The sequence below is a fragment of the Erpetoichthys calabaricus genome, chromosome 7 (assembly GCF_900747795.2).
Source record: "Erpetoichthys calabaricus chromosome 7, fErpCal1.3, whole genome shotgun sequence".
Classification (NCBI taxonomy): domain Eukaryota; kingdom Metazoa; phylum Chordata; class Cladistia; order Polypteriformes; family Polypteridae; genus Erpetoichthys; species Erpetoichthys calabaricus.
This window is the reverse complement of record NC_041400.2, coordinates 175034226-175060669: the sequence shown is the minus strand read 5'-3', so window position 1 is coordinate 175060669 and position 26444 is coordinate 175034226. Positions and strand designations below refer to the sequence as shown.

General features: G+C 38.7%; 2 protein-coding genes across 7 annotated transcripts in view; both read left to right on the top strand.

Annotated features, from left to right (window-relative positions):
• The window catches only part of LOC114654896 (endoplasmic reticulum aminopeptidase 2-like), a 125485-nt gene extending 119072 nt beyond the window's left edge, over positions 1-6413 (top strand). For all 3 annotated transcript variants that reach the window (XM_051929505.1, XM_028805740.2, XM_051929504.1), the window contains exon 19: positions 5756-6413. In XM_051929505.1, coding sequence (XP_051785465.1) covers positions 5756-5908 — 153 coding nt within the window. In that variant the 3' untranslated portion in view covers positions 5909-6413. The remainder of the gene's footprint in view (positions 1-5755) is intronic.
• Positions 6414-7634: 1221 nt separating this feature from the next.
• The window catches only part of LOC114654895 (endoplasmic reticulum aminopeptidase 2-like), a 73254-nt gene continuing 54444 nt past the window's right edge, over positions 7635-26444 (top strand). For 3 of the 4 annotated variants that reach the window (XM_051929503.1, XM_028805739.2, XM_028805737.2), the window contains exons 1-5: positions 7635-7935; positions 13263-13870; positions 15647-15785; positions 21456-21590; positions 23311-23431. In XM_051929503.1, coding sequence (XP_051785463.1) covers positions 13362-13870; positions 15647-15785; positions 21456-21590; positions 23311-23431 — 904 coding nt within the window. In that variant the 5' untranslated portion in view covers positions 7635-7935; positions 13263-13361. The remainder of the gene's footprint in view (positions 7936-13262; positions 13871-15646; positions 15786-21455; positions 21591-23310; positions 23432-26444) is intronic. The other variant, XM_028805738.2, reaches the window with a different exon arrangement.

The window sequence follows — 26444 nt, the reverse complement described above, 5'->3', positions numbered from 1 at the left end:
TGCACTTTATAAAGTGGCGCAGGTTGTGCAATATTATAACTGTAATGCAAGTTTACAGTGAGGTAATTGTACTTATAAGTAAACAGTTCTACAAGGAGCACTAGATGGACTGATTGAGTGCATTTAGAGTTCTTGGGATGAAACCTTTTCTAAACCGCGAAGTCCATACTGGGAAGTCTCTAAAGCGTTTTGCCGTGGCTCAGGCAGCGTCTGCTTCATGCTGTATACCGATATTTCTCTTTCCGATCAGCTGCTGCTGTGATTCCCCACTTAGATACAGTGATATAAATACTCCGAGTGGTGCAGTGAGAATAATATGTAAAAAGATGATCTGCTGTGGCAACCCTTAACGGGAGCAGCTGAAAGAAGAAGAAGATGCAGTCAGAGTTACAACGCTAAAGCAGTTATGGTATTTGGAATACTATGGCTATTCCCTGGACCATTATATTGCTGCAGGTTAATTACAATCAGATGCATTACACTAATAAACAATATGCAGTTAGTTTCGGTGTATTTATAAAGCTGCGTCAGGAATGTGGAGCTAAGAAAGAAAGGGTGACCACACAGGAACAGTAGCACTGCTTTGATGCTGGGTGCCGCCAGTCTGCAAAACCGAGCGGAGAAATTGAGTACACCAAGGTATGAGTTACCGTGGAAATGTGCGTGGCTTTACGCCAAGTTTAGGTTTTATACATCGCGATTTGAGCGTGGAAATGGGAGTACGCAAAATTTCTGTGCGTACGCACTGTTTATACATGAGGCCCCAGGTCTGGTTCATTTCTTCCTTCCAAATGCTGCCAGGATAGGCTCTGGGCCTGTGCAACTAAATTGAATTAAGTGGATTTAAAAATATTATTCCATATTATACTGTGCGTATGTTTTATAGTATATATATATATATATATATATATATATATATATATATATATATATATACTAGGGGGCTTTGCCCACTGCTTGCTTCGCTTGAAACCCCCCCCCCCCCCTTCGCGTCTCAGCCGCTTGTGTACGTGGATTTCACTATCACCAAACAACAAATCTTTTAATTCTCGCGGATACGCCTCTTCATTGAGAAGAAACAGTACTTATCCCTGGTGGCAACACGAATTAGACGATCTATAAGTCTCTGACTTAAAGTTCAAATCTGAACAATATATTTGATCTCTTTTTGCTGTTCCGTTATTTCACCGAGTAATAATTTCCGTTTGTTAGCGCTAATGCGATCTTTACTAGTATTTTTTGAGACTTTTGAATTTTAGTACTTTCATTATCTCTAATGATAAATGTGCGTGTGTGTCTGTGTGTTTGTGCATGTGTGTGGTTTTGTCAGTTTTACTATAAAAACAGTTAAACACCCGTTATTTGTGACACATACACTTAATCAGTAGTGTGTGCAACCCACGATTTGTGAGTTTGAGTGTGTGTGTGTGTGCGCGTGTGTACGTGTGCATGTGTGTTGTTTTGTAAGTTTTACTATAAAAACAGTTAAACACCCGTTATTTGTGAAGTAAGGATATTCTGATCATTCTGATCACTGATAAACATTCAGAAGAAACAGCGCTATTCCAGTGTTTCCCTCCATAACATCCTTTCAGCAAACAGGACTAATGTCCTTGATGAAACAGGTTTCCCTTTAATGAAATGCTGCCAATACGGAATAACAGAAATCACCGGGCGGCTTTCGGTCAATGATAAACCAGCGTCTCATAAGGTGAAAAAATGGGACGTACTGCAGTTGCGATCAATGCTTTCTGGTAACTCAGCTTTTGAGAAGAATCTGTCATGGGAGGGACAAGAGGGAGTGAGTGAGGTGGGTACAATGCACGGGGCAGGACGGAGCAGGGCGAGGAGGCGGGTATCTGTGTGAGTGTTTTAAATAATGAAAGGAAAAAAGGTGCTCTGAAATCGAGGACCCCCAACCAAGACAGCTTACGAAACAAAACGCGACAAACAAGCATATGCTACTTGTATAAAATATGCACAATAAGGGACAACAGTGTTGAAGCAATGATGAAGCAAAAGGGAGAGGCTAAACTTGGGTGGCCGCGTTGGGCCTGCCCATAAATCCCAACCGATGTATATATCTGAACGGATCTATCTGAACCAATATATATATCTGAACGAATGTATCTGAACTGATGTATATATCTAAACCAATCTATTTAACCCAATATATATATCCTAACCAATGTATATCAACCAATATATATATCTCAACCAATGTATATATCTGACCGGATGTATTCAAACTGATGTATATATCTCAACCAATGTATCCTAACCAATGTATATATCTGAACCGATATACATATGTGAACGGATGTATTAAAACCAATGTATATATTCAAACCAATGTATCCGAACCGATATATATATCTGAACCAATGTATATATTTATGAACCAATCTTTTTTTCCTGAACGGCCCCTCATATTATATATATATATATATATATATATATATATATATATATATATATATATATATATATATATTATACTGTATGCATATACTGTCGTATACTCCAAAATCTGTAGATTTGCCATCTGTTAGTAATTTTTTAATATTAACTTATCACCGGCAATGAGAAACAGAAAGTAAAAATACTCATGTTAGCAAATTAAATAAGACAATGTTTACTAGTAAAAAAACAGATCTTGTCCTGCAGTGGGTTGGCACCCTGCCCGGGATTGGTTCCTGCCCTGTGTTGGCTGGGATTGGCTCCAGCAGACCCCCGTGATCCTGTGTTCGGATTCAGCGGGTTGGATAATGGATGGATGGATGGAAAACAGATCTTATTTTTTCACATAATCTATGAAGTAAAAATATCTGTGCCTTAACAAATTAAATCAAGTATTTAAATTGTTTACTGAAAGCATGAAGATCTTATTTTTTGGTGTAATTTATGCTCATCAACTATTGGAGAATGTTGTGGGTACCACTAAAAATTTAAAAATAAAACTCTTTCTATATATCAATATTGTGTTATTGTATATAGTAACATAAGCTAGTAGTGAGTGCAGACCTTCTGATCACCCATGTAATAAGACAGCACAGCTTCTCTCATACTAAAGGCTAGCCTTTAAAAAAAAAGAAAACACTAGTACAAGCCCCATCTCAGCACAATGAATTCAGCTACATGGCCACCTATGACCAATCAGCCTAATTACAGTAGCTCAGGCTACCATATCAGCAGTTGGGTTGTCACAGGTCTCACAGACCCAACATCTTGCACAATGTCTTTTCTATTTCCATTCTGCCAATGTCTATGTGGCTTTATTTCTGGGTACATCCCCATGTGAGTGTACCAAACAATGGTCTGGTGCCAATGCTGCTTTGATGGGCATTCAACAACCCTGAATTGGAAGCAAGTTTACTAACATTAATTTTGAACTTTATTGCTTTTTGTTTTTTATTGGTCATACACTCCTCGAATGAGTGCTACAATGTAATAACAGGCTACATGGCTACTACCATATTAGGTGCCCAATATTTTTCTAAATAATTAAAACAAACAAAATATGACATTAAATGAGTTGTCTAAAAATACACTTTTGTATATAAAAATATACCACAGCCATACACGTTTTTCTAGATTTCCATGGCCAACTGGAATTACCTCCAAACAAGAACATCAATTGAAGCAGAAGTGGAATAAATGATTGGAATTGTCTTCTCATTGTGAATTTGATTACAGTGAGAAGCTGCAACTGCACCCTCTGTACTGTGATCAGACAATCCTACAATAGCTGCTAGAGCAGTTGTTTCAGATTTGGTTCCTTTGGGGCTGAAGTATTTTTTCTTAGTAATAAACCAGATAATGAAAATATAAATAAGTTTCTGTATAAAAAACTCTTCACCAGTTTAAATTTAACTTAAGAAAAAAGAAATCAATAAAATAGTAGAGTGGAGTAGATTAGTACCATTCAGTCTTTGTCCTATCTTATCATATTTCTTTTAAGGCATGGCATTCAAACAGTTACTTTATGATGAAGAGAATGAGGTGTAAATAGACTATATTAGTTGTGCCGCTTCTGGTTACCATACTATTCATTAATCATAGCCATCTAGTAACTGAAAAACATGAGGAATTGTCTTAACAAAGATGCTAAATGAAATGGAAGAAGCACTCCAACCACCAACACACATGATAGCTCAAAAGCTGTCGCTGCACTTAACTTCTTTATACTTTAGTGATCCTTTACTGCCCTCTAATGGATTCAACCGTACATGCAGTGCCCTCCATAATGTTTATGACAAAGACACATTTTCCCTTGATTTATCCCTCTACTTCACAGTTTAAAAATACAAATCAAGCAATTCAGATGTAATTAAAGTGTACATTGCAGACTTTCAGTTAAGGGTATTTGCATACATTTTGACTACAACATGTAGAAATGACAACACTTTTTAAACATGGTCCTCCTATTTCAGGGCACCATAATGTTTGGGACAATGGGTGTCACATGTATTTGTAATTTCTCAGATGTATGTCGTTGCTTCATTAGTGCAGGCATATGACTACCTTTGGAGTCTGTAGTTGCCATTGTTCAACATGAAGACAAGAGCTGTGCCAATGAAAGTCAAAGAAGCCATTGTGAGGCTGAAATACAAGAATAAAACCATTAGAGACATTGGAAAAACCTTAGGATGACCAAAATCAACTGTCTGGAATATCATGAAGAAGAAAGAAGGCATGGTGAGCTCAGTCATCACAGAAGGACAAGTAGGCCAAGGAAGACCTCCAGTGCTGATGACAGAAGAATCCTCACTACGGCGAAGAATTATTCTTGTAAAACAAAAAAAAATATATGATGGAGCAGACCCGACCAGTTTAGCATCATTTTATTCAAAGTGATTTACTATTCTTTGCATGTATTTTTACAAATGGAGCACAGACTAGTTAAGTAACTTGCTCAGAAACACACAGAAATTCTGTGGCTGGAACTGAACCAACAACCTTATGGCTTGGGGTTCTGTACCTCAGCTACTATACCACAGACTACATTAGACAATATGTCTCTCTTCAAAAACTCCTTTAGAAATTGACAATTATTAAGGAAACATATTGTTATTTACCTTTTTCTGAAACCTTTCTCTTTAGAACATTAGAATAATCTCGGCGAGAACAGGTCTTTCCTTAAAAAAGATTAGTAATATAGGATAATGAAGAACGTAACCCTTCTAACATAACCTTTGCTCTTGATCACAACAATTTACACATCTGAGGAAAACACTTATGCATTCATTTTGAAGGTAGGAGGAGGGAATTCATCTAACAGTAAACTCTATATTTTTTCACATAATAATGCTGAGTAATAGAACACACATGTTTAGTAATTAGTAATGATAAAAAAAAGATGTTAAACAATTTAACAAATATTGTTCATTTTTGTAATTTTTGAAATAATTCTGGGTAGCACCATGGTGCACTGATCTAGCACCTTAGGTCTGTGCTCCTGTGCTCCAGTTACCTGTTTGGAGTTTGTATGTTCTCTCCATGTCTGTATAACTTTTCCTCTGCCGCTCTTCCCACCTCCCCAGAGATTTGGTTATGTGGTGACTCTAAATTGGCCCCAGCATGGCACTTATGTGACTTGCAAAGGTTTGGTGCCCTCTGCCTCCAGGAGAGTTGACACTAAATTAGATTAAAAGAGTTTGAAAATTAATGTACGTATGTTAAATTATGTACTTCTCAAAAGAGAAGAGTGAGGAAATACTTTTATACAATTATATCTTTTTTGTATTTTTTTCAGGTGAAAATGTTTTTCGAATCTATAAAAGAACACTCTTCCCAACTTAGGGCTACACAGATGTGCCTGGAGAATATTGAGAAAAACATAAGATGGCTGGAAAGAAATCTTGAGACTCTGAAGACCTGGTTGTTAAAGAATATTATGGGTTTTTAATGGCCTAAAGAATAGAAAAGAAGAAATAGGCAGCTAATGCACACACATGAAATCAATTTGTGCTTTTTGAGATGTCACCTGGAGGAAGTTTGGGTAAAAATATACAATCTACAGGATTCAAAAGTGTTTGGAAAGGTTGCATAATTCTGTCTAGTGAACTGTTGATTCCAGCCTACTGATTTGCTTTTCTTTACAAAACTACAATTAACTTGACATAGATACACCCTGAAAGGTGAAAAAGCATGCTTTCTTGTGAGACTTGAGTGTTTGACTTTGTATAGTTTACCTCTATTTAATGGGGTACATCATGGTGTTAAATGTAGGAACTCTTTGTGCTCAAGCAAAATATTTTTTTTAAAGTGGAGTTTGGGTAATTGTGAACTTGTAATGTTTAATCAGGGAGTGCAGATTTTTGAAAGACAACCTTGCTGTTCTTCATTTTGAATTTGTACATAATTGTAGCTGGTTTGGTATAATTGGAGTCAACTAAAATGAAATACACTGTAATTCAATGTTGCGACAATAAAGTGTGAAAACTGAACAATCTTTGTTTTCAGTTCTTTTGAGAGTTGCTTTGAGGATCTCATGCTGTCACTCTTCAGAGGACAGTCAAAGGGAAGCACAATTTGCAATTGACCACCTTAAATACCTTTATATCTCATGATTGGACACACCTGTCTATGAAGTTCAAGGCTTAAAGAGCCAATCCAACTAATTTGGTGTTGCAAGTAATCAGCATTGAGCAGTGACAGGCATTCAAATCAGCAAAATTACAAGGGGACCCACATTTGTGGACTGTCATTTTTTCACATTTGATTTAATTTCATCCTACATGTAAATACTGCTTCACTAAAAATCTTTGTTCGGAAAACACCCCAGTACTCAGATGTTCCTAGCAAATGAAAGACATACCACTGTTATCTTTTTTTGTTGAAAGACATACCACTGTTATCTTTTTTTGTTGAAAGTAAATATTATGCAAGCTGAGAGGGGTTCCCAAACTTTTTCATATGACTGTAGATAGATAGATAGATAGATAGATAGATAGATAGATAGATAGATGATGGATATGAATGGCACTATAAAATAGACAGAAAAGGCACTAGATAGATAGACAGACAGATATGAAGGGCACTATAAAATAGAAAATTATATGACATATTGATAGAGAGAGAGTTAAGAATGGCACTATAAAATAGATAGATAGATAGATAGATCGATAGATAGATAGATAGATAGGACGAGTGAGTTGGTAAATTGATAGATGGATGAATGAGTTAATACACCAAAACGAAAACATTTTATGGTAAAGAAAAAGGGTTAACCTGTAACAGGTTCGCAATTAGGGCTGTTCTAAAAACTGTACAATAGCCGCATTTTTAAAAAGAAAACTTTATAGCGGAAGTTTAGTGCTGCCGTCAGCATTGCTGAAACTAGCACTTGATCCCCGCGATACTATCATGGAGAAACAGAGTTCAAAAAACGAATGACTGTGGTTGGACAAGGTTTGACAAGAAGCAGCAGACGTTTTCTCGTTATTAACATTTTTACTTGGTCCCTAGTTCATGTCCTTCACAGGGTAACTACGGTAGCCTATGATTACCAAAAGAGTACCAGCCAGCCACATCGTCATTATACGTTCTATATTTTCATGGGTTCCGTTTCAGTTATTAAATGCAAATATCCTGGTGTGGCGGTACCACTTAACGTATACAAAGGCTTAATTATAACGAGTTATAGCAACTTTCAAATACAAGTACATACGATAAAGTAAATTCGAAACTAATCTAATTTACACAAATTTAAGTTTCACGATCACAAGCGGAAAATACACTCGTGGCACAAGACTAAGTAATAAATATTTTTTTAACAGCAGAATGTTCAATCTGGGTGAAAACCATAAAAACGAAACCGAAAGAAATTGTCATCTCCCAGTCTTCAGTACCCGTATGTACGGGCACGGACACGTTACCTTTTGAATAAGATAAAGAGAGGAAGATCATTCGGTTATTAGGTAAACTTCTAAGGTAAAATAATGTTTACTAATATGGTGAAGCCAAGCTGTAGTCATCTTATAGACAGCAAGTTCCTTTCCTTGTGCAGCTAGCTGCTCTTTCCGTTGGCGCAGGTGTTGTAGATGTGAGTGAAGTTTATTGACGACTTTGAACTGGGCCGGTGTACATGTAGCCTACATGCGGACAGCCCGTCCTGCGTTGCTTTGCCACATCTTCGTATGTAATCGTGTATAAATCCCAAGTGCACGTGTCATATTCGCTTGGATTTGTGAAAAGGAGAGTTGAACGTTCAGTAACTTGGCCATTAACTCAGTTCAAACATGATCTCGGAAGTTGTATTCGGGGTGTCGTTTCGTAACTCCACTTATTTATAGCACGCAACCGATGTTAAACTTGACTGGAACCCGCAACACGGCTTCGGGTGATAAGGAGCTCTGTTGCAAATCTCGAGAGGAAAACCATCAAGGGTGCGTTTAACTGCGGGAACAGAACCATGTTATATGGGTTGGAGACGGTGGCACTGACCAGAAAGCAGGAGACAAAGCTGGAGGTAGCAGAATTAAAGATGCTAAGATTCGCACTGGGTGTGACAAGGATGGACAGGAATAGAAATGAGGACATTAGAGGGTCAGCTCAAGTTGGACGGTTGGGAGACAAAGTCAGAGAGGCGAGATTGCATTGGTTTGGACATGTGCAGAGGGGAGATGCTGAGTATATTGGGAAAACAATGCTAAGGATAAAGCTGCCAAGGAAGAGAAAATGAGGAAGGCCTAAGTGAAGATTTATGAATGTGGTGAGAGAGGACATGCAGGTGATGAGTGTGACAGAACAAGATACAGATGACAGAAAGATATGAAGAAGATGATCCGCTGTGGCAACCCCTAACAGGAGCAGCTGAAAGAAGAAGAAGAAGACGACCAATGTGGTAGACATTACTTATTATTTAGGATTGTTTTTGATGTATTTGAACAATCTGTATCCTCATATGTGTTAGTTCTGTATTTAGTGAGTGATATAATATGTTCTATTATTTTGTCTTGATGCTGTGCATCTGCATTTGGAGAGGTGTGCTATGCAAGAACAAAGTAGTTTTGACTGTTGTGTTGTATTTCTGAGGTGGCCATGATAGATTGACCATCCAGCTCTGTGAAGAATATTATTTGTGTTCTGTTGTATGTGTTTATGTCATTTTCTGACACCTATTGTGTGCCCAACCCAGCTGGAATGGGTTCTGTCTCTGAATTGCCCTTCCCAAGATTTCTTCCATTTTTTTTCTCTACAAGGTATTTTTTTTTCTGCAGTTTTTTCTTGTCTTCTTAGAATGTCCAGGCTGCCAAAAATCAAGGGCCTTGTTAAAGACCACTGAGGCATTCCTTGTGTGATTCAGGACTACAAAATAAATAAATTCTTGTTATTTGTCAGTTGATTCTCCAAAAATTGGTGTTTTTTCTTTTTTGACACTCAGTGCCGCTGCTCGAGTAGCCAAAGTGGTGTGTCAAGTTTGGCCACAGAATTAAACATCAGAGTGGTAGGAAACCTAATGGTTAACTCTTATAGATATGTTGTAATGAAACACATCTGTAACGGACTGGCACTCCTCATCCACTGATTGTTCCTGTCTTGTGCTTGGTGCTACTGGGATAGGCTTCAGCTTCCCTATGACCCTGCTCTGCATAAGAGGGTTTGGAAAATGGATGGATTATCATGCCATACTACAGTTACAGTTAAACATGTTGTGCCTCATGTTGTTAGATACTCAATAAACAGTGGACAGCTGGTTGGCATAGATCAGCTGAATTTTAACTTTGTTTATTCCAGAAGACAGTGAACCTTTTATCTGCATGGACGTGGCTAACTGTGGCTTTTGTTTTTCTGTACTGCTCAGATGATTTGTTAAATGGATTTTCCACACAACTCTGAATTGGATTAAGTGGATTTGGTAACATTATCTGACATATATTGATTCTTAGTATAGTTAGAGCCAGTTAACCTTTTGCCTGTTTTCAAGGTTTTTGCTTGTAGATGTTGTAATTTTAATTCAAGTATTACATTAAGAATTTGTCATTTCAGTTAAATTCAATATTCTATTTGGCTTCATAGTTAAATTAATTTTATTTATTCTTTCATTTCATCCTTGTTGTTAAACTGACTCAGAATGCTGCACCATAATGTTCACTGTGCTTTATAGTGTAACTTTTATGGAATAAACATATTTATATAAAGTAGTCAAAGATGAAATTGTGTAAAAATAGACACATAGTTAAAAGTTTACCAAGATTTATTTCTAAATATACAGTACATTTATAATAATCGGGTTTCTTTTGGAAGTTAGGAGACCTGGGTTTATTTCCTGGGTCCTCCCTGCATGGAGTTTGCATGTTCTCCCCGTGTCTGCGTGGGTTTCCTCCCACAGTCCAAAGACATGCAGGTTAGGTGAACTGGCGATTCTAAATTGTCCCTAGTGTGTGCTTGGGGTGTGTGTGTGTGTGTGTGTGTGTGTGCTGTGCAGTGGGCTGGCGCCCTGCCCGGGGTTTGTTTTCTGCCTTGCACCCTGTGCTGGCTGGGATTGGCTCCAGCAGACCCCCGTGACCCTGTAGCTAGGATATAGCGGGTTGGATAATGGATGGATGGATGGGTTTCTTTTGTCTAGTACTGTATTTACCTGGCAAGTTTCATATTTGATTTGCAAATATAGACAAATGAAGGTACACTATCTTTCAGTGACACTTTCACTCATTTTTTTGCCTATAAAGTACTGCAATGAATGACACTTTAATTATGGGTGGATGCATTCTGATACAGTGTACATGTGTTTACCCCTTTAAAAATCTTAGAAAAACTGTCTTTGCTATACATAAACCTTACCACAGACTACCATATTGCTCTTCTAGCATATTGTCGTAATAATAAATAAAAAGACAGACCTTTGTTTGTCCCAGAGGGAGATGTAGTTTTTTTACAGAAGCTCAAGAAATGTTTTAAAAAAAAAAAAAAACAACAACCCCCCTCAAACACACAAGAATTACAAAAAAAAAGATAAAAAGAGAGCAGTCCAAGTCAGCCGTTACCAATGCATGTTAATGCAGATATAAAGGAGTCTGAATAGTATTACTTGGCACATTTTTCTTAAATAATTCATCCACCTGAACCCAATACAATTTGCCTGTCGGACAAATAGTGGAGTGAAGGATACAATTATCAATCTGCTCCATAAGGCTTACTCTTACCTGAACAAAGCTGGCAGCACTGTGAGGATTATGTTTTACAAATTTTCCTCTTAAGGTGTAAACTCAGATATGCAGGTGGATGAGCCGATGGTGTCCTGAATAATGGACTGTTTGTCAGGCAGTCCACTGGTTGTGTGACTCAAGGACTTTGTGAGTAACACTGGAGCACCACATGGAACAGTCCTGTCTCCTTTTCTCTTCCCTCTGTGCACCTCAGACTATAAAAACTGTATAACACCAGGTCATGACACTTGCAGAATTTCTCAGATTCTGCACCTATGGGTTGTATTTATGAAGGGGGTGAGACAGAGGAGTCAAGTGGAAAACTTGGTTTCTTGATGCAAAGAGAATTGTCTGCATGTAAAATCAGCAAAACCAAGGAACTGGTTATTGACTTTTGCCACACCAAAGAGCCTTTATGTCCAGTCACTATTCGGGGAGTGGAGGTAGAGGTGGTCCACTCCTACCATTATTTGGGGTTCCACATTAAGGACAGGTTGAACTGGTCTCAAAACACTGAGAAGCTACATAAGAAAGGGCTGAGCAGTCTCTTTTTTTTTTTTTAGAGACTGTGTTTCTTTAATATGGGAAGTGACATCCTTCACATCTTCTATAACTCTGTGTAGACCAGTGCAATTTTCAACACTGTGGTGTATTGGGCTGGTAGCATTACTTCAAGAGAGGCCCACTGAATCAACAAGCTAATTTAAGGGGAAAGCAAAGTTATAGGACACACTCTGGACCCCTGGAGGTCGTAGCAAAGCAGAGAGTTAAAACAAAACTGAGTGCCATTATGAACAATGTTACACATCCTCTCTGTGACACACCAACACTGAAGGCTTTCAGGCAATGAATCATTCAGCAGATGTGTGTCAAGAAACGCTATGTGGGCTCTTTTATACCAACAGCAATACTTCTGCATAAGGCCACACTGTGAATGGGGCTGCTAAGTCAGAAGAGTTCTTTCTTTTTAATCTTAATTTTGTGTTCAGACCATTGTATGTATGTATGTTGTAAGAATGGTGCTATATTGCGCCCGACACGACATGGGAGGCACATATAAAATAAAACAAAACTTTCATTTTCTTCAGCTGGAGGGCACGTCTTCCCTGTAATCCCCCCAGCCACAACACAGTCCCAAGCACCAGAACTACGACACCAAAACACTCCTTTCTCTTCCACCACCACTCCTCCACAAGTTTTGTCCTCCTCCTGACTCTGGCCGCTGAGTAGTGATTGCTAGGTCCCTTTATTGGGTACCTGTAAGTGCTCCAGGTGCTTGATTGCCGACATCCGGCTGCACTTCCGGAACCCCACAGGGCTGCACCAACCCCCATGAAGCCCTGGGGAAGTCCGAGGCATCGCTGTAACCCAGGGAGGCTGCCATCTAGCGTCCAGGGAGAGATACTGGGTTTCCCACCCTTGCACCCTGTATGTTTGTGTGTGTGTGTGTGTGTGTGTGTGTGTGTGTGTGTGTGTGTGTGTGTGTGTGTGTCTGTGTGTGTGTGTGTATCATCTTTATCTATCTATCTATAGATAGATAGATAGATAAAGTTAGTATATCACAGAGAGGATGTAAAAAATTGTTCGTAAAGTCCATCAGATTGTCTTCATCCTCTCCTCTGCTACTACTGTACCTCTCCTGCAGATTCAGAGTGTGTCCCATTACTGAGCCTGCCTTCATAACTAGCTTGTTGATTCAGTAGGCCTCATTGAAGTGATGTTTCCGGCTCAGTACACTACACCATAGAAAATCGCACTGGCCATCATAAAGTTGTAGAACATATCAAGGATGTCATTACCCACATTAAAGGAACAAGGTGTCCTAAGAAATTCTGGAGTTGTAAGGCAATAACCTTTATCACAGTGTTACCAGGTGGGTTAGAAAATGGATGGCTCTTCAGCATAAACGTTTACAGTTGTATTTGCTGTTAGGTAAGCTTGGCAGTAAAGATATGTTCTGGTTTTATGGAAGAAGTTGATAGAAAAACATGCATTTACAAATTAATTAATAGTACATTGAGGACTGAATAATCATATTCCACATGTGAAGGTTTTCAGTTTTTAATTTTGTGATCTCTTGTCTAATTTACTTTTTTTTTTTGCTTTTAGGATCAGCAGATTTGATGTCGTGCTTACTGGACAAAGGACAATTTTGTGTTATGTTTATAGAAGTGAATTGCAACACTTTTTTACTTTTAGATTTTTAATATGTCAAGCAACATTCGGGTGTTCATTTTTATAATACTGTCAGTGGTATTAACGTTTCATTATGCAGAGCCATGTGAAAGTAAACAAGGAAAATTCAAAGTTGGTAATAATGACTCATTTCCCTGGATTAGTATGCGCCTTCCTGATAAAGTTGTACCCCTACACTATGATATTCTTATCCATCCAAATCTGACTAGCCTTAACTTTAGTGGCATGGTCACAATTGAAGTTCTGATTAAAAATGATACTGAATTCATAGTATTACATAGCAAGGGCTTGGAAATCACATTTGCAAGTATCCTCCTAGAAGCAGACTGGAAAACGGATAGTGAAGAAATGAATCTTAATGTATTGGGGCATAAAGCTCATGAGCAAATTGCCATTATGGCTAACAAGACTTTGCTTACAAACCAAAAATATCGCCTTCATATCAGATTTCAAGCTAGTTTAGCAGATGGATTTGATGGCTTCTACAAAAGCACATATCTAACCTCAGTGGGAGAAGAAAGGTATGTTTTCTTAAGATTATATGGTATACATGTTTTTCTGTTGATGTTAAAATTTATAAAATGCTACAGCATAAAAGCATGTCAGTCGAATGTATTCAGTTTAAATTAAAATGCCTATTTCTTCAGATATTTGTAAGCAGTAATAAATTTGTAACATGTAATAACTTGACAAATCACACTCTGTATTACAAGGGGGGCTCCGCCCCCTGCTCGCTTCGCTCACCTACCCCCGGCGTTGGGTATCCTGAAATACATTAGTCGAGCTCGTCCGTCTTGGAGCCGTGCCCACTCTGCTTGCGGCATTTCAGACACGCGTTGTAGGCGCCTGCGTTCATTGATTTTATCCAGCCGGGCTCGTGTTTGAATATCCGTCAGTCGAGCTCGTTCGTTTTGAACCCATGCCTGCTTTGCTTCCAGAGTTTCAGACGCACGTTGTAGGCACCTGCGTTCACTGATCTTATCTAGGTGGGCTCGTGTTTGTATCGTTGAGCTGTATTGTGTTTGAATTCGGTGTAAAGCGTTCAGTGGTTTGTACAATCCCAAGCAGCACATTACTCCTAACTTCACCCCGCAGTAGTGCCACTCACAATATGGCGGTGACGCCTGCGCCCTTTGTACTATCTTTGTGGACCTGTGGGGCTGCCGTAGCCTCTTCCGTTTGAATCCGGGCTGCAGCGCAGAATCCTCTTTTTGGCGTGGCTGTGTCGGTAGTCATTAGCTATGGGCGCCTTGTTGCTTCATTTCTCATTCACGTCAATTGAGCTGTTTCGTTTTTGGGCCGTGAGTCCTTCGTTCACGGTGGATACGACTTGGATTGCGGTTTATGAGATGTGCGCTGTACGCGCCTGCGCAGTACGTCTCATGGTCCCATCGCCGTGTACCTGCGTCCATGCTATCCGGTTTAGTTAGTAAACCTGCGTCCATGCCATCCGGTTTACCATTCTCGGTTAGTAATATGGATGATATCCTCACTGAGAGAACAGTGTTTGACTGAACTAGATGCATCTCGTGGCTTTTGACAGTTGTGGAAGAGCTTGATGACAAAAAGCGCAGAGCCCTGTACCTTTGTATGGAAGCCCCAGAGTATCATCAAGTTTAACACATGGTCTTACACAACTCAGAAATGCTAAACAACTTTGCGTCATCTACAGTTTATATCATGCTCAATAATAATGTGTCTGAGGCCTTTACCCAGTTTATCTTTTGTTTATAAAATGTTTTATAAATGATGCAATCATCAAAAATGCTACTATAACTATATTATTATTCTTTCATCTCTTTTTCTTATTCGCTTTTCCTGGTGAGGGTCATGGCTGTATTCTTATTGTCATTATTAGCTGTGCTACCCATCTAAGACAGGTTGAAATCTAAATAATCAACATAGACCTCAGTCTTATAATTTGCAGTGTGCCATGCAATGCTTATATTTCTGTTACAGTATATGCCTTTTGGTATGTCAGTCAGGCTGCGGGAGCCTGTTTGCGCTAGTGGGGCCTTATCAGGAGTTCAGTGTGCAGTTTTGGCCAATGTATTGCAAAATATATATAAAAAATGTTTATTTTTACCAATGTTAAAATTACAACATGCCAGTCTAACTAATTAAGCCGAAGCAGTGCAGTTAGCTATTTCTATGTATTTTTAACACAAATAAAATAAGTAAAGATGTTTTAAAAGATTGCATGATTTAATCATTCCTGCTATTAAGAGAATTATAAATGAGCAACCCAGTCATTTTTGTTTATGTTTTCAGTTTATATTTGTTTTTATCTCTAAAAGGGTATTGGCTACAACAGATTTTGAACCGACTGCAGCAAGAATGGCATTTCCCTGTTTTGATGAGCCATCTTTCAAAGCTACATTCTCAATCAAAATACGAAGGGAAAGGCAGCACATTGCGTTATCCAACATGCCAAAAGTAAGTGTTTTTTTGTTTTTTTTTTTTGCTATTACAGCGTACAGCACCATAATCATTAGTTTTGTTATCCGTGTCAGTGTCTGATAATCAATTCACATTCTCATCACTATCACTTGATTCAACTAATGGTTTAGTTTCAGTTTGTTCTAAAACTGGCTTTACAGCTTTTCATTTATACACCACTGTGTATTTTTGTTGAAGACTCTGCTCCTCTCATGAAAACTGATACGTTGCCATAGCATAGAAGACTGCAGAGAAATACTCATGATTTTTATATTGCAGCATGGTTTTATTTTATTTATTGTGGCTGAGTGCAGGAATGACAGGCTTGGCAAAGAAAATTTGGGGCACTAACAAGGTTGTCCCGTTTAATAAACAGTCCATGCAAAGGAAAGCGCTTATTAGGCGTTATTTCCTTTGTCCTCAGGCTTCCAATAACAAATTATAATGCTCAGTTCTAGCTATGGATTAGGGTCACTTTGCTCGGGAAGCTTGGGTAGCTGGGATTCTTTGTGTTAGGGAACCAGAAATGGTGGAGTTAGGTGTCCTCTCTGGGCGGTTTCTCGATGCTGCAGCGAGAGAAGGAGAAGACAGTGTTGATCATAGCCACAGTGTTAGCCATATATATATACAGTAATCCCTCCTCCATTGCAGGGGTTGCGTTCCAGACCTCCCCGCGAAAGGTGAAAATCCGCGAAGTAGAAACCATATGTTTATATGGTTATTTTTATATTGTCATGCTTGGGTCACAGATTTGCACAGAAACACAGGAGGTTGTAGAGAGACAGGAACGTTATTCAAACACTGCAAACAAACATTTGTCTCTTTTTCAAAAGTTTAAACTGTGCTCTATGACAAGACAGAGATGACAGTTCAGTCTCACAATTAAAAGAATGCAAGCATATCTTCCTCTTCAAAGGAGTGCGCATCAGAGAGAGAGAGAGAGAGACAAAAAAAGCAAACAGTCAAAAATGGCTTTTAAGTATGCGAAGCACCGCCGGACAAAGTAGCTGCAAGGAAGGGAGCAAGCATTTTTCAGCATTTTTTAGAGGAGCGTCCGTATCCTCTAGGCCAGTGTGCGAACAGCCCCTCTGCTAACACCCCTTCCGTTAGGATCAGAGAATGTCAGAGCGAGCGAGAGAGAGGAAAGCAAGCAATCAAAAATCAATACGTGCTGTTTGATCTTTTAAGTACGCGAAGCACCATGCGGGAAGCATATCGCTTGCAAAGCAGCCACGTGTAAGCCCAGCAAAGAAGGGAGCACTGTGAAGGTAATCTTTCAGCATTTTCTGAGGAGCGGCCGTGTCCTCTAGGGGTGCGAACAGCCTCTGTGCTCACAATATATTTGAGGAGTTTTATTTAATACATAATACGCGCTGTGGTTGGGTAGCTTCTCAGACATCTGCCACGTCCCTTGTATAAAATCAACTGGGCAAACCAACTGAGGAAGCGTGTATCAGAAATTAAAAGACCCATTGTCCGCAGAAATCCGCGAACCAGCAAAAAATCTGCGATATATATTTAAATATGCTTACATATAAAATCCGCGATAGAGTGAAGCCGCGAAAGTCGAAGCGCGATATAGCGAGGGATTACTGTATATATATATATATATATATATATATATATATATATATATATATATTGTGGTTGGGCAGTGTAAAGACTCTGTCAAAAACAAAGAATGTTTAGAACACCAACTGGGTCGCCCCTTTTATTCACCTCCAGATGAACTTAAACTTACGGAACAATGAAAAGGAAACGGTCCACTTTGCACTGCTCCCCAAACTGAGATTTCTCATAAATAGGAACAGGAAAATAATTCTTTTAAGCTTTGCTAAGACAGTGCTCTATCCTGTGGTAGGCTCTGGTCTTCATCAGACACCTTCTCTTGGGACTTCTGGGTTTTATTGTGGCTGGAACAGAAGTTATGGGAACTATGTGCCCTTATTGGCTGGTTTCCCGGCACTGAGAGGGAAGAAGAACAAGAAAATAAGGTTAGCGGTAGCCCCCCTCTCATCTCTGCGGTTTATTGCACATTTGAATTGAGCCCTCAGAGGGGAGTCCTCTGACATGCGTGTGTGACAACATATATATGATTAAGGGAACACTTAATTATCACGGTCTAGCACCATGTTAATTGAGCTTCAGGTTTATCAATCTGTCAAGTTAGGAAGCAATGAAAGTGACAACAGGTGCAATGGAGAGGTCAACATTTAGACAATCCCCAAAAAGGGAATGGTTTTGTAGTTGGTGGCCACAGAGAATTGCTCTCTCCTTATCCTTCCTGACTGATTGTTTTCTAGTTTTGCAATTTGCTAGTGTCCTTGTCACTACTGGTAGCACCTCCAGGATGGCACATCCATCTGTGCCGTTCCAAGAAGATTTGCTATGTCTTCCAGCACAGTCTCAAGAGCATGGAGGATCAGGAGACAGGCCGTTACACAAGGAGAGCTGGACAGGGCCTTAGAAGGGCATCAACTGAGCAGCAGTACCGGTAACTGCTCCTTTATGCAAGGAGAAACAGGCACTGCCAGAGCCTACAAATGATCTCCAGCTGGCCAACAGACATTGGGGGGGGTTGGGGGGGGGGGCATGAAAAGCTCTGGATGAGGACAAAAATGCTTTGTCACAAAATGTAAACTTGACTAACTCACTCATTCATCAATAAAACAGTATTTCCTGTTTAGTCAAAAAGCTAAAATTTGGCAGGATGGTACATCTAGGGTAGTTTAATTTTTATATACTAATATTTAGAGGTCTGCGGTGGGCTGGAGCCCTGCCCGGGGTTTGTTTCCTGCCTTGCGCCCTGTGTTGGCTGGGATTGGCTCCAGCAGACCCCTGTAACCCTGTAGTTAGGATATAGCGGGTTGGATAATGGATGGATGGATATTTAGGGGTAAAATCCCACCACAATATAAAAACTGAATACCTTAAAAATTAAATACCTTAAAGTCTCAAAAATGTCTTAATGGATTTGATTGAAATTTGGTAATGTTTTAAAGAACAAAAATAGCAAATATGTTTTTTTTTATTTATTGGTATTTGTATAATAGTATACATATATAATTATAATATATAATAATGCTCTAGTGATGAAACATTTTAATGCGCTCTGTCACCCATTTCACCACAGTGCTGACAGAGATTGCAGAGAAAAATTGGGGTATGCTGGTTCATGCAAATGTAGGCCAACTGCAGAAGCTAAGTGAAAGAAGAAAAGCCTGGCAGTGCTCAGAGAAGACATATTTAGCAAGTGGTTTTCAGGCACAGTGTGAGCATAGTCGATTTCAAGCAATTGATTCAGTAAGAAGGTTATTTAATATATTATGCCTCCCAACCCCCTTAGTCTTATAGATAGATAGATACTTTATTATCTGCAACCTTATGCAAAATCCAAAGTGGACATTACAATTCCCAGCAAGCAGTGTGCTGCTCCAGACAATTCCATCACAGCATTTTCTGCATCTTTTTTTTTTTTCCCCCTTTTCCTCATTCACTTTGTGATGAGAATTGTCTTGCTGGATTACAGTGTTTATCTTAGACCAGTGTATCTCAACTTTTCTGGCCTTGAGACCCAGTTTTAAGTTCCTTGACAATCCACAGACAGCACTGGAAGGGAGAAGAGGTGGGATTCCCCATTGCAAATTGACTGCAATTCAAAGACTGGGGGGATTGGATCTCTTTGGTAAAACAAACAGTTAGAAATGGAGAAGAATATTTTGTTCAGTGTTGTTGATTACTTTTGCAGACCTGGTGGTTGCCACGTGTAGCAATAAATCTGAGAGAAACTGATTACATTTTTTTTTATCATCACATAGCCTTGCACTTTTTAAAAAGCCAACACTGTTGTCCACCTGCAGATTGTCATTACGTTTGCAATGCCAATCAATGATAAGAGTTAAGTGCTTTTTGAAGTTAGAAAAACAAAGAGGAATTAGAAGAAAAAAAACTGCACGTTAATCAATAGAGCCAAGCCACAATTGAAGAGAATGAAACTCATTTTTACAGCTGATAGAAATGCTATTTTTTACAATGTGATAAGACGAGAACAAGTGGAGCTTTTAACTGGGTAAAAGCATCTTTTTTTTTTTTTCTTGAGAGGCGTTTATTTATTCAAATCCACTGTATATAGAGGCAGTACTAAGTTTAGACGTTCATACTAATGGAGAGTTGAGCACATACCGCTTTAATTAATACAGTGGAACCTCTAGATACGAGTTTAATTCGTTCCAGCACTGAGCTTGTATAGCGAATTTCTCGTATCTAGAACAAACTTCCCCATTGAAAATAATGGAAATCCAGTTAATCCGTTCCGCACCCCAAATATATTAACATAAAAATCAATTTTCCTAACAAATAACACTGATAAATTATATATACTGTAGTCTACCTTTAATAAATAACACTGGTAAATAATATAACTGATTATTAAAAGAATCAAAACAGGTGTCCAAAGTGCAGTAGAGCATTCAATAAATCTTTAAATAAATAATCCTTAAAACAGTTGTGAAGTGGAGGTTTAAAATACACAAGAATAACAATCCTTTAACACGAGGTTAAAACGTCAAAAGGATGCAGTCTTTAAAAAACAGATGACAATCCCCGGTGCTTCTTCTCTGTTAGCGTCTCACCTGCGGGCTCTGCAACAGGCGAGACACTCTTAATGCAGCTGACCTTCTCTACACCGTCCTGCTTCAGCTGTTTGGCTCGCCTGTTCAGCTCACTGTTCAGCTACACGCGACCCTGCACTCGCTCGCTCTCCCGCACCGACTTCCTACTCCTGCCTGCCTGCCGCAAGCTCCGTTCTCTCTCCTCTCTTTTCTTTTACTTCTTCTCCCCCTTAACCGGCTCGCGCTTCTCTATATATGCGGGGAGGACATGGCAGCTGCAGCCCATCAGCCACAGGAACAATCATGGATGTGGGCAGTTTCCCACCTGTGCACTTAAGTGAGAAACGCAGACACCGCAGATCGCAGCTCGCAACTGCTACCATGCCCCCTCGCTAAGCCGCGAGCTATACCCACAGCCTGGCTCGTTACGCGAGCCAATGCTCGTATTTAGATCTGAATTTTTCGCTCATACTTTCCTCGTATTTTGAATTTCTCGTATACAGAGGTGATCGTATCTCGAGGTTCCACTGTACATAGTTCTGCTGCAACCTTTTTCACAACAGCACTGTCAAAGACTGTAATATAGAATTTTGAACAATATGCAGCACAAGTGAACTAAAAATATTAGTCTCTGGTAAAAATAAAAAAAAAACAAATACTGCATTCAGAAAAGTATTTACTTACATAGTACTTCAGATACATCTGATTAATCAATGGCACTATAACTGAGGCCCATTTGAAAATTTAACACAGCTAGTCTAATCTAAAATCTGATTAAAGATGAGCTGAGATTAAAAAAATAATTTGACAAAAGTTGTATTTTTGTCAAGTGATTTGTAATTGAGTCAGCTGCACTTCCTTCGACAAATGTTAAAAACATATGATTGCATAAAAGGGCAGTTTACTGCTGAACTCTTTTTAATGGATAATTTTAACACAGTAAATAAGTTTATTACTGTATATATTTAAATCTGACATTATGACAGTTTAGTAAAATGTATTACTATATGTTATTTTATTTGTATGGTAACCTAAAGTCATGTTTTTGCTTTTGCAGATTCAAACCCTTGAACTTTCAGATGGGCTGGTAGAAGATTATTTTAATGTGACCAAAAAAATGAGTACATACCTTGTAGCTTACATAGTATGTGACTTCAGATCTATTAGTGCTAATACTACTTCAGATATCAAGGTAAGGGTACATTATTCAAATAAAGCAATGTAGTAGTAAGAAAAGACATTAGACACCTTATATTTTATGTCCATTCTGACATGTAAGTGGACCATATTCATTGTCATCACCCCCAGGGTTCACGCCAGCCTTATTGTACAATTTTAGAAATATACATCATTTTTTGCGTCTTTTATTCATTCTCCTATTTTGCATTCTTTGTTTTGTGTTTACTGCCAAAATCTCCCTTTTAAGAATGAAAAAAATCTTGCTATCTAAACAGTTTATTATGTACTCTTTTTTTTCTTAATCAATACTTAATTAAATTAGAACAGCTAGTGTTGTCAGCACTATGCATAGCCTAGAATTGGTTTAATTAATGACCCTGGTAAAAGTACTTTATTACTGTCAATTTAATCTACATTGCTTACTGCTCATAGTTGATGAAACATCAATACTTATATTCATTAGTACGATTTAAGTTGCTCAGGCTATTGTAAGTCTTCATGAGAAGTAATCTGAGAGAAAAGATCATATACACTCTCACTCAGCAAATTATTAGGAGCACCTGTACACTTGCTTATCCAGGAAATTATTTAATCGGCCAGTCGTGTGTCAGCAGCACAATGCATAAAATCATGACGATACAGGTCAGGAATTTCATTTAATGCTCATTTCAAACACCAGAATGGAGGAAAAATGTAATCTCAGCGGTTTCAATCATGGCATGTAACGGAGTGTTTCTGTAACTGCTTTTCTCTTGGGGAATTTTGTGTATAACAGTCTGTAGAGTTTACAAAGAATGGAGGGACAAACAAAAAATATCCTGTGGGCGCCGTTTTCTAGACAGAAACATCTAGTTGAGGGGAGAGGTAGGACATGAATGGCCATATTGGTTTGAGATGCCAGACAGGCTGCAGTAAGTCAAATAACCCATTTTGTACAAATGTAGTGAGCAGAAAAGCATCTCAGAATGCTCAGTACATTGCACCTTGAAGTGGATTGGCTACAGCAGTAGAAGACTGCTTTCCGTTCTGTCAGCCAAGAACAAAAAGCTGAGTCTGCACTGGACACAGATTCACCAAAACTGTACAGTTGAAGACTGGTATAACATGGCCTGGTCTGATGACTCTCGATTTCTGCTGAGAAACAGCGACGGTAGGTTTAGAAATTGGCATCAACATAATGAATTCATGCACTTAACCCACCTTGAGTAAACTGTCTAGGTGGGTGGGACACCTTGGGCCCATTAATACCAATCAATTGGCCTTCAATGCTATGATCTATTTGAGTATTGTTCCTGACCATGTGCATCCCTTCATGGCCATAATTTACCCATGTTCTAATAGCTACTTCCAGCATGGTAATGTACCATCTCACAAAGCAAAAGTTGTCTCAAACTGGTTTCATGAGCATGACAATGAGTTCAGTGTTCTTCTGTGCCCTTATTAGTCACTGGATTTGAATCAAATAGGACACCTTTGGGATGTGATAGAACGGGAGATTCATAACATGAAAGTACAGCTGACAAATCTACAGAGATTGTGTGATGCAATCATGTCAGCATGGACCAGAATCTCAAAGAAATGTTTCCAAAATCTTTTGGAATTCATGCAATGAAGAATTGGGGCTGTTTTGAAAGCTAAAGGAGGCCATTCTCAGTATTAGTTATAGAGTTTCCAATAATTTCCCACTGAGTGTATGTCTGCATCTTATTTTATATTTTTACAATTGTTTACAGGTTTCAGTTTATGCTGTCCCTGAAAAATGGAATCAAACACAGTATGCTCTTGAAGTTGCAGTAAAAATTTTAGAATTTTATGAAAATTATTTTAACATTAGCTATCCCCTTCCTAAACTTGGTAAGTACCAAAGATTAAACACTGATAAATATTATGTAATTCCTTTAAAATAAATAATGACTAAGTAGAATTTTTGACTTGTTATGCAAGGCTAGCTATGTTGGCTATTATTTAGTGAGAATAAAGTGAATGCCAGATATATCTAACTATGTCCATTTATTAATTATTATAAAGGAAGTACTTTTTTATGCCTCAGTAAAAAATAAATTATTGTGTGACATTTCCATGGTAGCCTATAAACAGTTTTGTGCCCTGTGAGCACAGCACCTGGTTGGGATTTTATGGAAAAAAATGTTCTTTGAAACTCTTCATAGGAGGATAAAATGTCACATCCTGATTAATTGCTTTGGTAAGTTGCCTGTTAGAGGAACAGGGGGATAGTAAGCCTGTACATTACTGGCTACCCCATAAAGCAAGAGGCAGCAGCACCACCAGTACAATACAGAGAGAAATTTGAAACATGGGAGAAAATGTACTAGGGGTGGGAATTACCGGGAATACCACCTATATATTTAAAATGGTAAGGGTTGTCTGTTTATCTGTCATGGAAAAAACACTCACACCCCTGGCCTTCGAAGCTTGATCTTGGTCTTAATTGACAACTTAGGCCGTGACACATGCTATGTGCCCCATGATTTGGACGCCCAGCCCATGGTGGCCCAGAAATTGGAATTAGACTCCCTCTCATAGCTACCAAAAACATAGCAACATGCATCATCTCACGGGAAATGCACACCAATATGCACCTCCATGAACCTATTAATCCCTCAGGATAAGGGTGCCTTTGTGTTAAGAATTCATAATCAGATTAATCATTACTGCATAATGGTGGACAACACCCTTTCAAAGGCCATCCTGTAGCCTGTGCCAATTTTTACATTATAAATCCTTATGAAACTTTTGTAGAATATTTTCAAGTCCTGAAAATGAAGATACAGTATCTCTCTTCATTTTCTTAAAAAAATATAAGCATCAATGAAATACAGTGGAACCTCGGTTTGTGAGTAACTTGGTTTATGAGTGTTTTGCAAGACAAGCAAAAATTTTTAATAAATTTTGACTTGATAAACGAGCGAGGTCTTACAGTACGAGTAGTATGTATACGCTTTGTCTGCTGAGTGTCATGTGATCACAACTGAGCTGATGGTTCTTCTTTCTCTCTCGCTGCGGGATTGTGGGCAATCATCTCTTATTCTCCATCTGAGTCGGTGTGCCTCACTCATATAGTCAACATCCGTATGAGCGTATACATTTGACTGCAGCATTAGCATTGTGACTGTGTGTTTTCACGCGCGTGTGTGTGTATGTGTGTGTGCTCGCTCGCGTGTGTGTGCGTGTGTGTGTGCTCGCGCGTGTGTGCTGTGATGTGCGAGTCCCCGTCTTGCACCCTAAAACACAAAGCTGAGTCTCAGTACTTTTAGCAACACCAGCTTTATTCAGCTTGAAACAGCAACAGTGCGGTTATTTATTGTAGCGGGATCTGCCGCTTTCCTATACACAGACACAGCAGTCAGGTAGGGCCCTGCGCATTTATAATGGTCCTTGTTCCTTGATCCTTGTATCACCCATCGACGGCAGCCTCTTATAGCATGTCCGCGATCTTTTCGGATTTGCTTTTACGGCGAACTGCTACAGCGCTGGGAGACTGCGATTGCTTTGGGACACTCTTCCACGTGTCGTCCCGTTGGGTGCAATCCCACAAGAGTTTAGAGACTCACTCACACCAGCCATGATTCTTTTCAAAGGTAAAGTGCAGGTTCATTTGTTTTATGTATTTTTACTTTATATTTTGTATTAATCATTTTTATATGAATAGTTTTGGGTTGTGGAACGAATCATCTGAGTTTTCATTATTTCTTATGGGGAAATTCACTTTGATATATACGAGTGCTTTGGACTGCGAGCATGTTTCCAGAACGAATTATGCTCGCAAACCGAGGTCCCACTGTATTACAAAGATGAACAACATAAAAAACAAAAATCACAGACAGACGGCAGGAAAATTCAACAAGTAAAAATAATACAATACAATTAATTTTTGTATAGCCCAAAATCACACAAGAAGTGCCGCAATGGGCTTTAACAGGCCCTGCCTCTTGATAGCCCCCCAGCCTTGACTCTCTAAGAAGATAAGGAAAAACTCCCAAGAAAACCCTTGTAGGGAAAAAAATAGAAGAAACCTTGGGAACGGCAGTTCAAAAAGAGATCCCTTTCCAGGTTTCCATGTGCTCCCTAACCAATTTTACACAACACTGACAACATTATAATGTGTATTGCTGTTGATTCACTGTCGTACAAACAGGCAAACACCACCAGAAACTACAAACAATGACAAATATCCATTTCAAGCCCTCATGTCAATTTGATTGTGTGTCCTTTACTGACTCAACTCAGTTAACATGGCTAGAATCCTCTTCTAAAAACAATAGATGGCCATCACACAGGACTTGCCCCTTATTCATAAATACAGCAAGCAGTTTTAATACTGCATGCACAGTATCATTAGTCCATGAAAACCTCTCTTGATAATCTCCCAGAACATGATGCCTACATGTTCATCATTCATAATTAAGTTATCATTATATTAGTGGACTTCACATCTTTCAGTTTTCTTTTTTTGAGGACCAGAGGTCCATGTGTTTCACTAATAATACAATATTATCATGATACTTGGGTTATGAAATGATACTATTTTTACCTTTTTTTCATATATTTAGTAAATCTTTTTTAATAGTGAAAGGTTCATGTTACTGTATGTTACGATAAATAACATACACATCACTGCTTTGTCTAACATTATCACGGAGTTATTCTTTGTGAGTTGAGTACTTATGTCTGTAATAGGGCAGTCAACCAGTAATTGAGATTAGAATGTTTCACATTTAAACTATACATTTGTTTGAATGTATACTACTGCATTTAAACTTCAGACTTTATATGTGTAGATTAATATATATTTAAAATTCCCCAAGTTCGGAGAAGTAGGAACAAATTGCTTTTTTGACCTCATATA